The sequence below is a fragment of the Netta rufina genome, assembly GCF_964035555.1.
Source record: "Netta rufina genome assembly, chromosome: 35".
In the NCBI taxonomy this organism is placed as follows: domain Eukaryota; kingdom Metazoa; phylum Chordata; class Aves; order Anseriformes; family Anatidae; genus Netta; species Netta rufina.
Window position 1 is genome coordinate 338,560 of NC_140159.1, and position 13,034 is coordinate 351,593.

The 13,034-nt window shown below is 55.3% G+C and overlaps 3 protein-coding genes across 4 annotated transcripts in view; 2 read left to right on the forward strand and 1 right to left on the reverse strand.

Annotated features, from left to right (window-relative positions):
• The first annotated feature begins 210 nt into the window (after positions 1-210).
• Positions 211-4,075, forward strand: LOC311220584 (Fc receptor-like protein 5). 2 transcript variants are annotated; one of them, XM_084304146.1, is made up of 6 exons: positions 211-335; positions 1,141-1,182; positions 1,929-2,225; positions 2,611-2,952; positions 3,602-3,706; positions 3,779-4,075. In XM_084304146.1, the coding sequence occupies exons 1-6, from the start codon at positions 305-307 to the stop codon at positions 3,877-3,879; spliced, it is 918 nt and encodes a 305-aa protein (XP_084160272.1). In that variant the 5' UTR covers positions 211-304; the 3' UTR covers positions 3,880-4,075. The 2 variants fall into 2 exon arrangements, with proteins under 2 accessions (XP_084160272.1, XP_084160273.1); XM_084304147.1 differs by lacking the exon at positions 2,611-2,952.
• Positions 4,076-9,381: 5,306 nt separating this feature from the next.
• On the reverse strand, positions 9,382-11,517 carry LOC311220589 (uncharacterized protein; the record flags this gene model as incomplete). The annotated part of the gene is made up of 7 exons (XM_084304152.1): positions 9,382-9,649; positions 10,246-10,393; positions 10,492-10,599; positions 10,708-10,809; positions 10,899-10,970; positions 11,149-11,220; positions 11,409-11,517. 7 exons carry the CDS (start codon positions 11,515-11,517, stop codon positions 9,382-9,384), a joined length of 879 nt encoding a protein of 292 aa, XP_084160278.1.
• Positions 11,516-13,034, forward strand: part of CHD3 (chromodomain helicase DNA binding protein 3) — a gene marked incomplete at its 5' end in the record, with an annotated part of 44,344 nt that continues 42,825 nt past the window's right edge. The window contains one exon of the mRNA XM_084304153.1: positions 11,516-11,566. Within this exon, the coding sequence (XP_084160279.1) occupies positions 11,516-11,566 (51 nt within the window). The remainder of the gene's footprint in view (positions 11,567-13,034) is intronic.

Here is a 13,034-nt window from a genome sequence, read left to right on the forward strand (position 1 = left end):
TAGACTATGGTTCGTGGGGCAAAGAGAGTGCCCAAAGGAAGGACTGAGAGCACGTAGGGAGAAATGTCATCTAAAAACATGATGACAACACAGAAAAACACAGAATTAGGGGTGTAGTTCCCTCACGATCCTCGGATGTGGTTCGTGGCTTCCATTTATTTCTGCAGCACTTCCTCTTCCTCCCCCCGTGAGCCCCAGGCTCAAGTCAGACAGATGGAGAGAGCAGCACGGAGCAACCAGACAGCGCGTCCTGCTCCCGGGCAGCCCAGCTCAGAGCCCTCAGCACCCCCTGGACCGCGCTGACATGATTGCCCACCGCCTCGTGATCTTCCTCAGTGAGTCCCCATGTGTCCACTTTGCCTTCTCTTCTCTTCTCTTCTCTTCTCTTCTCTTCTCTTCTCTTCTCTTCTCTTCTCTTCTCTTCTCTTCTCTTCTCTTCTCTTCTCTTCTCTTCTCTTCTCTTCTCTTCTCTTCTCTTCTCTTCTCTTCTCTTCTCTTCTCTTCTCTTCTCTTCTCTTCTCTTCTCTTCTCTTCTCTTCTCTTCTCTTCTCTTCTCTTCTCTTCTCTCTCTTCTCTTCTCTTTCTCTTTTCTCTTCTCTTCTCTTCTCTCTCCTTCCTCCTTTTCTCTCTTTTATTCACCTCACTTTTCTTTTCCCTTTCTTTTGCCTCTAGACCTTCTTCTCCTTTATGTCCTTTCCTGCTTCTTACATTTTCTGCTCTCATCTTTTATTTTTTCCTCTTTTCTGACTTTCAATCCAATCTTGTTTCCTTTCTTTCACCTCCCTCTATATACCAGTCTTCCTTTCCTTCTCCCCCCTATACTTTATTCCCTTCCCTTCCCTTCCCTTCCCTTCCCTTCCCTTCCCTTCCCTTCCCTTCCCTTCCCTTCCCTTCCCTTCCCTTCCCTTCCCTTCCCTTCCCTTCCCTTCCCTTCCCTTCCCTTCCCTTCCCTTCCCTTCCCTTCCCTTCCCTTCCCTTCCCTTCCCTTCCCTTCCCTTCCCTTCCCTTCCCTTCCCTTCCCTTCCCTTCCCTTCCCTTCCCTTCCCTTCCCTTCCCTTCCCCTATTAGATGTCCCCACCATGTAATTCCCATTCCTCACTTTGCTCTCACACTCAGACCTTCTCCCCTCTTCTCTTCCAGCCACCGTGCATCTCGTGCCCTGCCAGATGGTCTCCGAGGAAGGTAACTCCTCTGGGGTCTCCTTAAAACAGGGGCTGAGCTGCTGGGGGCACGGCTGGATTTGGGGTCCCACAGGTGTGACGTTCTCAGCCTCATTCCCCCTCCCCATAAGAGCCCAGTGGTGAAATTGGGCGCTGGGGCTTTTTCTTTATCTCACTTTGTTGAAGTCCTGCCTTGTGTCAGCACCCTGGTGATGAGTGGAAACCCCTCGAGACCCAACCCCTTCCCGGCCCTCTCCTTCCCACACCTGCTCCTCCCAGTTTGGGTGTGGGACGATGGTATTTTTGTAGGGTTTGGTGGAGACCAAACGCGTTTTCCCAATGGCTGCTGTGGAGGAGCATCAGCAACGGGTTTTACCCTTCTCCCTTAGCCTTTTTGACCCCCCTTCCCCATTTCCTATTTTCATAAATGACCAAGTTGCAGGAAAAAAAAAATAATAATTTGCTTGAAAGGACATGAAGGACATTTTGGCTGGCATGACAAAGCTGCCCAGGGTGTGGGAAGGGTTTTTGTAGTCTCCTTTCTTTCATCACTTCCCTCAGCGGGACGCAACCTTGTGCTGAATCACAAGGAGATAAAATGAGTCATAGCCCAGAGACATTTCTGCTTTATGAAGTCCCCTCTGTGCTTTATTGTATTCCTTGAAATGAAAGCCAATTTCTTTTATTTGCATGGAGTTAGTCCCTCCTGCCTCTGCTCCTCGCACCTCACCTCTGTCCCCCCTGCCTGTCTCCCTCTCTATCCACCAGCCGCAGTCCCTGCCCCGACCCTCTGGGTGCTGCAGGGACAGAAGGAATATTTCTTCGGAGATGTTGTCACGCTGGTGTGCACCACTCCCCGCAACATCACTGGGAAGCTGATGTACCAAATTTTTGGCGACGGTGGCTGGGCAATTTCAGGATTTAGCTCGACGAATAACTACACGTTTGACTTCGTCCTCTCCCGAATGCAACACAGGGGGCCACATTTCTGCAGCTATTCCATCGGGCGAGGTCCGAAGCAGCTCACGTCCCCAACCAGTGAAGCACTGGTGATCAAGATTGGAGGTGAGCTGTGTGATTTCTTTATCTTGCTCTCTGCTTTATCCCTCCTCTCTGAGAACTGTTCAGATGCCCAAACGTGGGGATCAGCTATAGCTCCTCACCTGGAAGTCTCCCAGTAGGACTGGTGGGCTTTGTGGTTTAACCCAGCCCATCCCCCAAATCAGTAGGATGTCTGGGTGGAGGATTTATCTTTCTGGGACCAGAATGGTCTGGAAGGTGGCTGCCACTGGCGCTCTTCTCATGTCGTGGCAGGAAGCCCACAGTCCCAAGCTTTGCTGCATGCAGTGGAAAGGCAAACATCTGGAGATCCGTTTGTGCTGTCCTTATTGCTATGTCTCCATTTATTCCTCCCCTTTTACGTCTCCATTTATTCCTCCCCTTTTCTCAGACCACCTTCCCCAGCCCCTGCTGATGGTGGAGTCCCCACAGGGAGAGGTGATGGCAGGAGATCTCCTAAGCATCATCTGTAAGGCCCCGGGAAATGTCACCATACGGAGGTTTCACTTCTACAGGGATGGCCAAGAGGTCCTCCCTGTGGCAGAAGGCTCCGAGGACAATGCAACAGATCATGGGGGCAGTTTAAGGACTTCCATGGTCCTACAATTCTCACGTGCTGGTCCCCAACACAGTGGAAACTTTACCTGCAAGTATGAGGAAAAAAAGCCTGAGAGGTGGATCCCCTCCTTCACAAGCCAAGCCGTGTCTATCAGTGTAAATCCCCCAAAAAAAGGTGAGCTGGACATCCATCCACTCACCTAATGATCTGTCAGTGCATCCAGCACCAACCCCATCCATCCATCCATCCATCCATCCATCCATCCATCCATCCATCCATCCATCCATCCATCCATCCATCCATCCAGTTACCAACCCATTAAACCGTCCCTCTCTCCATCTGTCCATCCGTCTGTCCCTCCCTCTCTCCACTTTTCCCTGAAACTATTCAATTTCCGTCCCTGTACATTCCTCTCCAAACTAGCTGATTCCTGCACCAGGCAGCTGCTCTATCCATCCGATCACCATCCTTCCATCTATGACGTAGCCCCCCCAAGCCTTTCACCCACCTCTCCCTCCCTCTCAGCCCTTCCATCACCCCAACCACTCCGAACAAGTATCAAGCATCCCCCTGTCCACCCTTATGGCTCAGCAGCCTCTCCTTGGCCTCCTGAGCCATCGTTCTGAATTTTCTCAGTGCCTCCTGCAGAGCCAAGCAAGCGAGGAGAGTCTTTGGGTGTTTGGCACTCAGGACCTGAGCAGAATGCCTGGAGAAGGAGGGGTGGGGAAAGGGAGCCAGAGATGGTGGCAGAACGATGCTCACGTCCTCCCTGAGCATGCATGAACTGTGTCTACATCTCCTAACCTGTCCCTCCCTCTTGCAGGCAAGAGCTGCTTCTTTCTTCTACGGCTCCTGGTTGTGGGTGGCTGCTTCCTCACCATCAACAGCCTCATCCTCCTCTTCTTCTGGGCCCGGGGGAGAAGCAAAGGTACACCCTGAGCTGAGAGGGGAATTGCCCCACTTTCGGGCTCCCCACCACCCACCTCACTCCTTCCCGCAGATGCTTCGTTTCTGTATGGAGCCAGCCCTGCTGGGATCTCCCAGCTGGACGCCAGATCCCCATACACCCTTCAGGAGGATAATAAATACGAGGAACACTAATGAGAGGAAGATGCTGTGGGTGATTCCACCCCCTAAAGACTGCTCCCTGCTGAAGACATCCCAAAAGACTGGTGTGCAGCCAAACGAGTGCTCAGCTGTGGGAAAAGAAAGCAAGAATCGGTTCCTGGGAGGACGGAAGAAGTAGAAAAGGGATATTTCATGTGGTAAAGGGGAGGGAGGAGACACTGACGTTGTTGGGAAGGGTGGTTGTGAAAGAGAAAATGAAGGAAGGCCAGAAATAAAAATGGAAATTGTGAGAAAAAAAAAAAAGTGATAAAGGGTGAGAAAATAAATGGAGAGAAAAAATTAAATGGAGTGAAAAAATGAAAGCATGGACAGAGGCTGAGACAGAGTGAGAGAGGGATGGGGAAGAAAAGGGATGCCAGGAGCATCCAGGAGGGCACAACAGTGGGAAGAGCAGGTTGGAGAGGCAAAGGAGAAGAAAAAAGGTGGAACGAGAGTCCCCAAAGCAGTACGAGCCCTTGTGTGTGTCATTAACTGGATGGCCACCACTGTCACCTCACCTGGGTTGTCCCGGTGTGTTAGGGCATCCAGGGAGGGGTGGGAGAGCTGCTGCAGGTGGGGTGGGTGACTGGGGGCTCTGGTGTTTGGGATTTTGGAGGGGAATGTCCCATATCCCATATATGTGGGAGCTGTGGGGCTGCAATAGGAGGATGCTGGAAATGCAGAGACTGGGAACCTGAAAATGTGGGGGTGGCATTTGAGCCCCTGGGGGTGGCGTACGGGGAACCGGGGGGATATTGGGGTGGGGCGTTAAGGAGTGAATGGTGGATATTTGGGGCATGTGCGGGGCTATGGGATGTGGCCAACACTGGATATAAGGGGAATGCAGGGATGTGGGGAAGCTGCGTGATCAATATGGGAACCTGAGCTGATGGGGGCGGGCTGGGAAATCTGGATATGGGTGGCAGAAAGGATGGGGGGCTTCGGCTGCTGGGGAGGGATATGGGGGCAGGAAGGAGACGGGGACCCTGCTGGTGGAATGCAGAGCGACTTTGGGGCCGTGTGAGGCTGTGGGATATGAGGATGGAGAAACCACTCTCTCCTGTCCTCTGCAGCCTTATCTCCACCTCGCAGCCTTCCTTCCCCTCCAGCCTTTTTTTGCCGTGCCTTCAGCCCTTGGCAGCCAGCAGTGGATGAGGAAGCATCGATAGAGGGGAGGGAGCGTGCTGCCCGTAACCCATGGGTTTTGTGCATTTGTCCCAAACCCATCGCTTGGCTTTGGCAGTTTCTCTCCTCCTTCCCTCCCTTTCTCCCTCTTGGGAAGATGGAAAGGGAGAATCAAGAGCCTGACCCGAGGCTATGGAGCAGAGGGCTTCCCACGTCTCTCGAACCCCTGAACCTCTGGGCAGGGACTGGGGGAGCAGGGTCCCACGTGCTGGGACCACCCGATGAAACTGAACAGGAACAGCTCCATGGGGACTGATGAGAAGTGGCTGATGGAGTCGCCAAGCCTCTCTCCATCGTATTTGAAAAGTCCTGGCAGTCGGATGAGTCCCTGGTGACTGGGAAAAAAAAAGGAAACATCACTTTTTTAAAAAAGGAAAAGGAAAAAGGAAACATCCTTTTTTAAAAAAGGGTAGAAAGGAGGACCTGGGGAACTACAGACAGGTGAGCCTTGCCTCTGTGCCCAGCAAGATCATGGAAAATCCTCCTGGAAGCAATGTCAAGGCACATGCAGGACAAAGAGGTGATCCGAGACAGCCAGCACAGTTTCACCAAGGGCAAATTGTGCCTGCATCATTTGAGAAATGAAAACTGACCGGTGTCATCTGCCTGGACTTCTGCAAGGCCTTTGACACGGTCCCACGTGGCATCCTGGTCTCCTAATTGGAGAGAGACGGATTTGAAGGGTGGTGCATTCAGTGGGTAAGGAGTTGGCTTGAAGGTCGCACCCAGAGAGTGGTGGTCAGTGGATCTATGTCCAAGAGGAGGCCAGTGATGAGCGGTGTCCCTCAGGGGTCTGTCTTGGGACTGGTTCTGTTTAATCACTTTATTTACAACATAGCGAGATCGAGTGCACCCTCAGCAAGTCTGAAGACGAAGACCAGAAGGAAGGGATGACACCCAAAGGGCCCTGGACAAGCTGGAGATTTGGGCCCACGTGAACCTAATGGGGTTCAACAAGGCCAAGAGCAGGGTGCTGCAGCTGGGGTGGGGCAATCCCAGACGTGAGCACAGACTGGGAGAAGGACTCATGGAGAGCATCCCCGTGGAGAAGGACTTGGGGGTTCTGGTGGGTGAAAAGCTCGACGTGAGCAAGCAGCGAGTGCTCAAAGTGCAGAGGTCCAGGCTTCCTTTGCTCCACCCCATAAGTGCTTTCTCCTAATTACTCAGCACTAACTACAACTAATTAGGAGGGAGGAGGCTTCCCTTAAACTCCATTGGGTGTTGGGGCACTGTTTGGGGGCTGCTTGCTGGCTGGGGGCCCTTCCCCAAATTTCTTCCAGCCCTCCCAAACCCTTCTGTCTGCCCCTGCATGCCCTTCCTCTGCCTGCCCCCAGATCCTCTGCCCACCCCACAAAGACCCCTCCTTTCTCCTTTTGTCTGGGGAATCCCCAACAGGGCTAGGGGAGAGAATCATATGGGCAAAAAATAACCTTTTTATTTTTTTAGATAAACTCACGGGTTGTATAAAGACCGTTTAATAAGCGAAGCAAAGCTGTGCACGCAAGCAAAGCCACCTAATTTTGTTCGTTCTCTGCTTCTAATGGTAGACAGATGTCCAGCCACTCCTTGGGAAGCTTGGGTGCTCTCTTCACATTTCTACAATCTCTGGGGTTTTACAGCTACATCTTAGGGACATGGTTTGGAGGTAGACTTGGCATGGCTAGGTTAACGATTTGACTTGATCTTGGAGGTCTTTTCCAACCCAAATGATTCTATGATTTCTATCATTCTATGATTTCTATCATTCTACGATTTTTATGATTCTACGATTCTATTTCTATGATTCTGGTATTTCTACATTTCTATGATTTCTACGATTCTTTGATTCCTTCATTCTATGACGATCTCCAAGCACAGCAGTATTTATGCCTGCCCCTGCCACCCACGTCCTCGTCTCCCCTTGCCTGCCTGCAGAAGCCTTGCCGGGGCATGCAGCAGGTTGTTGGTGCCAGTGTCACCGCATGCAGCAGCTGGCCCTGGCCGTGTCACCACAGTGTCACAGTGGTGAAAAGAGGCTGTACGACGGGGCCTGCGAAACAAGAGCGTGAGCATCCAGCAGGGATGAGCTCCCACGTAACCGATGCCAACAAGGAGTAACTTGCTAGCAGGAGGAAGACCAAGACAGGCTCCTGGGAGCAGGACTATCAGATCACATCTCCACCATGCCCGAAGTCACATAAAGAAGAAAGCAGGGATTCACTTGTACTAAAGGTGGCCATCTGGTGTTTGAGAAGGGAACTCCTCAACAGCCTCCAAGAGGTTGCCAGCCCTCATAATTTACAGCCTGCAGCTACCTGCACATGGGTGGGACCTCAGCTGGTGCCTCTGAATCTCCTGGTGCTGGTGGCTCATCAGCATCTTGCTCCTGCCCTCCAGTTCCGTGAATTGGAGGTGCCCATGCTGTGCACGCCTGAACTGAGGCAAGAGGAATCCCTCCTGGGGGGTTGTGGGGTACATGGGAGGGCGCTGAGTCCCCTTCCAGCCCCAGGACTACAAAGCCAGGGTGAGATGCCTCTACTGACTCAGCTGAATCCCTTCCCTCCCTGTCACCGTCTGGGTGTCCTGTCCGTGGTGATGGCTTCAAGGATGCAAGAGGAGCAGAGCAAGGGATGCCTTGGGCTGAGCCTCTGCTGCTGAGCTGGGCTGGGCTCCTGGGACACAGGGAGCTTATGGCGAGAGAGCAGAGCTGCAGAGAGACAGCCCTGCCCAGGAGCAGCTCAGTAACGGGGCTGTACCAAGAAGTTATCAGTGTGAATTAGGAATTATTCCCTGGACCGGTTTGTATCACCTGTAATCTGGCAAGTTGAAGTCACCCACCAAGCTATGGTGGGGCTGGGACTCCCCCAGCAATAAAGATGTCTTTGCTCATCTATGACTGTTGTCTTTGCAACCAGCAGGCAAAAGGGGACATGCTTCTCCAAAGACTTGCAGCCTCCTTGCCTCTCTCCAGTGTAATCCAGTTTCAGAGCGCATCCTTTCAGCACAACCAGCCCCAGCATCCCCACCCCATGCTGGTATTGGCAACTCCAGCACCAGCAGCCCCCAGCCCACCACGAGCACCCCAAATCTGTCGCCTCGTCTCTCGGCCAAACAAACCAAGAGACTTCAGCTGCTCCTCACATCTCTTGCCCACCAGACCCTTCACCACCTTCAGCAACCTCTTCTGGACATTCGCCAATAATCTTATGGCCTTCAGGACATAAAATCTGTAATTTCAGCTTCAGTCCTTAAAGAGTGAATGAGTTGCCCTGTGAGTACAACGGAGTAAGCCCTTAAGACCAGTCAAAAGATTTCTTCCAAACTGTGCTAGCATTTTCCCTTTCGAGGATTTCCATCTCTAGTCTTAATCGCTGAGCTCCCTTCTTTCCGAATTATAACTAAACTTTTAAAGGATTTACTGCTGCTTTTTTATATGACAGAATTTGTCTGAAGAGTGGAACCCTTGCTGAGCTATCATGGAATCGCTTAGGTTGGAGAAGATCTCCAAGATCATCAGGTCCAACCATTAACCGTGCACCCATTAATCCTTAACTAGGAGCCTTCTCTCCTTCGGCTTCTGGCCCCAGACAAATCTGAGGGAGGACGAAGCTGAGGCCTGTACATGGAAAGGACACAAGGTGAGGCTTGGGTGTCCCCGAGAAGACAGAGCTTCAACACCCCCAGAGGGGACTCCGGAGCATGAGCCGAGCTCTCAGCACTCTCTCCCACAGCCTACTGTCATGCTGCTCCGCAAAGGAGCCCCACGGGAGGAGAGGGCCACCCTCAAGTGAGGTTTTGCAAATGGTGCTGGCAGCGTCTCGGGTCTCCCCTCTGGTTGCAGTCCCTCATGCCAGCATGTGGCAATCCCAGCCCTGACTGCAAAGAGCTGGGTACATCTCCGCGTGCCCCTAGAGGAGAGCTGAGCCGTGGGAGCGTTGGCATGGGGCACCCTGGCCCAAATCGGCCATCCGGGCAGTGTCAGGACCTGCCTGTGAGGAGGGCTGGCTGTGGGGAGGATCAGGATCAGGAAGGGCCCGGGCCTGTGTGTGGCTGTGGCACAGCCACTTTGAACAGGGGGGTTCTCGGCTGAGCGCTGGGCAGGGTCAGTGGCGCGCTCACAGCCCTCCTGTCTGCTCCTGCTGTGCTGCTCCCCAGCTCCCTTCCCCTGCGTTCCCTGCATGGCAGGCACAGTCTGGCTGACCCCCAGCACCGAGGACCCTCAGGGGTACTTCTCCATCCAAGTCCTGCTGCGGGTCCCTGGGGATTGCTGTACAGAAGAGCCGGACTGCTGGGCTGTATAATCCGATATTTAATGTTGGTGCACCCTGGGGCTCAGTAATTGCCCCAGGCTGCACCCCGGGGGGGCGTCCCCCAGCCCTTGAAGGAGGGTGGGGGGGGTCGTGGGGGCGGTGCCCGTGTCCTTGAGGACTGGGGGGCGCTGGGCCGGTCGCGTGCCTTCCACTGTGTTTGTGCCGGGCGTGGGGGCCGCGGGGGCCGCGGGGGCCGCAGAGGCCGTGCTGGTGGCAGGCGCGCCGGGCTTTCAGGCACTGCTGGTGGCCGCTGGCGTCGGGCCTGGGCTGCCTGGGCTGCGGCGAGGCGCCTGCGGGGACAGGAATTGCTGAGGCCGTGCTGCGGCTGCGGTGCCAGGCGGGCGCGAGGCAGCGGGGTGCAGGCACGCGGCTGTACGTGAGCTGTGGGCACGCAGTGCTCTGTGCAGAATTTGGGACAACCCGTGCCCTCGATGGGACTCGCATCCCCTCCACAACCTCGTCTCCTCCCCAGCGCCTCGCCGGCCATCCTCACCTGCCTGCTCTGCACGTGCTGTCCCAGGAAGAAGACCTGGCCCCCGCAGAGACAGGCTTGCAAAGCTGGGCTCAGCATGGCCAGGCCCCAAAAGCCACCGTCTGCCCTTCCCCAGAGCGCCTGGCAAGGACCAGCACTCAGCTCCCTGCCTGGCCCTGGCCCTGGCCCTGGCCCTGGCCCAACAAGGCGGCAGCCTCGGCTCACTGTTCGGTGAGGTGCTGCCCATCCACTCTTTGGGATGTGTAATTAAACACACAAGCCCTGTCTGTGCTGCAGACACGCACGCTGGCAGCGCTCAGGTGCGGCTGTGACACACTGACTGCCCCTCTCCAAGGCAAAGAATTTGGGAGGAGGAGAGAGAGGAGGAGAGGGAGTGCGGGAACAACAACTCACTGATTTTTCTGCCTCCTACGCCGGATCAGCACGCAGCAGGCAACTGTGACAAGCAGGAGGGGAACCAGGAACGCTGCAGCCCCTTCTATGCAGTAACTACGGTAGTTTGGGGGCCCTGCGGTGTTTGCCTTGTTCTCCTCATCCACTCCTGGAAAAACAATTGTGGACGTTGCTGTGTCCTGTGCACTCCTGGTAATTCAGGAGGGGCCGTGAGGTGACAGCGGATGGCCAAGAAACAGCCTTTACCTGGTGTGGCAGTTGCCTGCGTTTCCTCTACTCCCTTGCCAGAGAGCGGCAGCGTGCGACCCTTTAATTTCCACAGCACCTCCTTTGGTACTGTCTCTCTGGCCATCCCTTTAGATAGGAAGCAGGACAGTGTGAGTATAAGGAACAGCTCCTCCTTTCCAGGATGGTGTCTTCGGAGGGTAGTGCTTCTCAAAAGACAGAGTGAAATATACCCACCAGGTGCTGCCTCCGCTAGCTCCTTTATGATATCCTCTATGATGTTAGGAGATGTTGGGGAAGATTTTCTTAATTCAACTTTTCCCTTTCTTCTTAGAGGACCTGAACAGAAAGCAGCAAGTTCACTTTGGCACCAGTGCAATTTGGAGAAGCCGGGCATAGTCTGTGAAGTCAGGGAAATGACTACCCACCCCTGCGAGACCAGCTGGGCTCCAGTGCATGAAACAGCCGAGGGTCTGGTAGAGCCCTCCCTGGGGACACTTCTGCAAGCAAAGAGCCGTGAGAAGTTTCTGTCACATCAACACCTACATCAGTAGCTCAGAAGGAGAGCATAGCAGGGGTCGTGCCTGGACAGGGCACAACCTGCATCATCCTGCAGGGATGCCTGGCTGACATTTGGGCTCTGCAGCACCTAGATGCTGCTTCCTTGCGCTGACTTACCCGTTGGATTTGGCTGAGACTCGTGGTCCACATCAGGCCGAGATGTTAGATAGCCGGAGCCTACGAGAACAGCTGCAATCAAGCACAGAAGAGAAACATTCCCCTCGCATGGTGCGATCTGCCTCCTCCTGAGTGAGCTGCAGCGCCTGGAGGGGGCTCAGGCTATGATGAGGGACCCAGGCACGAGCCCAGATTTCCAAAGCCACCAAGGGGCCTGCTGAGCTGTAGGCTCTCTCTCGGCCCCGGCCCTGTCCACCCACCTGCTCCCGGGGGCTGCCATGGCACAGCCTGGGCACCCTGGGCACACAGGGCCACCAGGAGGAGGAAGAGGAGGCGGGCAGGGGCCGTGGCTCCCCACACAAGCACCATGCCTCCACCTCCACCGCTGCAGCTGCAGCTAGTGCTGCCGCCGGGACTGGTGCGCAACAGTGCCTGTGGCCCGGCCCAGCATCACAATGGGGTGTCGGGACCTCACGGCCCAGCACTGCATCACCCAGAGGTGCTGTGACCTTGCAGCCCTCACGGTGTCACGGAGAGGTGTAGTGACCTCACGGCTTGGCACAGTGTCCCAGCAGGCACGCGACCGGCCCAGCGCCCCCCAGTCATCAAGGACACGGGCACCGCCCCCACGACCCCCCCCACCCTCCTTCAAGGGCTGGGGGACGCCCCCCCGGGGTGCAGCCTGGGGCAATTACTGAGCCCCAGGGTGCACCAACATTAAATATCGGATAAGACAGCCCAGCACTCCGGCTCTTCTGTACAGCAATCCCCAGGGACCCGCAGCAGGACTTGGATGGAGAAGTACCCCTGAGGGTCCTCGGTGCTGGGGGTCAGCCAGACTGTGCCCGCCATGCAGGGAACGCAGGGGAAGGGAGCTGGGGAGCAGCACAGCAGGAGCAGACAGGAGGGCTGTGAGAGCGGCACTGACCCTGCCCAGCGCTCAGCCGAGAACCCCCCTGTTCAAAGTGGCTGTGCCACAGCCACACACAGGCCCGGGCCCTTCCTGATCCTGATCCTCCCCACAGCCAGCCCTCCTCACAGGCAGGTCCTGACACTGCCCGGATGGCCGATTTGGGCCAGGGTGCCCCATGCCAACGCTCCCACGGCTCAGCTCTCCTCTAGGGGCACGCGGAGATGTACCCAGCTCTTTGCAGTCAGGGCTGGGATTGCCACATGCTGGCACGAGGGACTGCAACCAGAGGGGAGACCCGAGGCGCTGCCAGCACCACAGGGAAGAGATCCTCATTTGCAAAACCTCACTTGAGGGTGGCCCTCTCCTCCTGTGGGGCTCCTTTGTGGAGCAGCATGACAGTAGGCTGTGGGAGAGAGTGCTGAGAGCTCGGCTCGTGCTCCAGAATTGCGGAGTTAGACAACCCCAACCGCAACAGGACTCTGCGCCTTCTCTCTCTCCAACCCTTAGCCCTAATTAAGGATCCCCCATAACCATTAAGACCCCCCAAGCCATTAAGGGCCCTCCCTGGGCCTCCCCCAATCCCCCCCCCCTCGGGATATTAACCCTAACCCTAATTACACTCCTAATCAAGCCCCCCATCGGAAGCCCTGGGTAGACCTGCTGTCCGAACATCTCCCACCAACTGGGTAGACCTGCTGTCAGAACCACATCCACCGCCTGGGTAGACCTGCTGTCCAAACCACCACCATCCACCACCTGGGTAGACCTGCAGTTCTAACCATATCTCCCAACTGGGTAGACCTGCTGTCAGAACATCTCCCACCACCTGGGTAGACCTGCTGTCCGAACCATCTCCCATCTACCACTTCGGTAGACCTGCTGTCCGAACTACATCCCATCTCCCACCTGGGTAGACCTGCTGTCCGAAGCATCTCCCATCTCCCACCTGGGTAGACCTGCTGTCCGAACCACC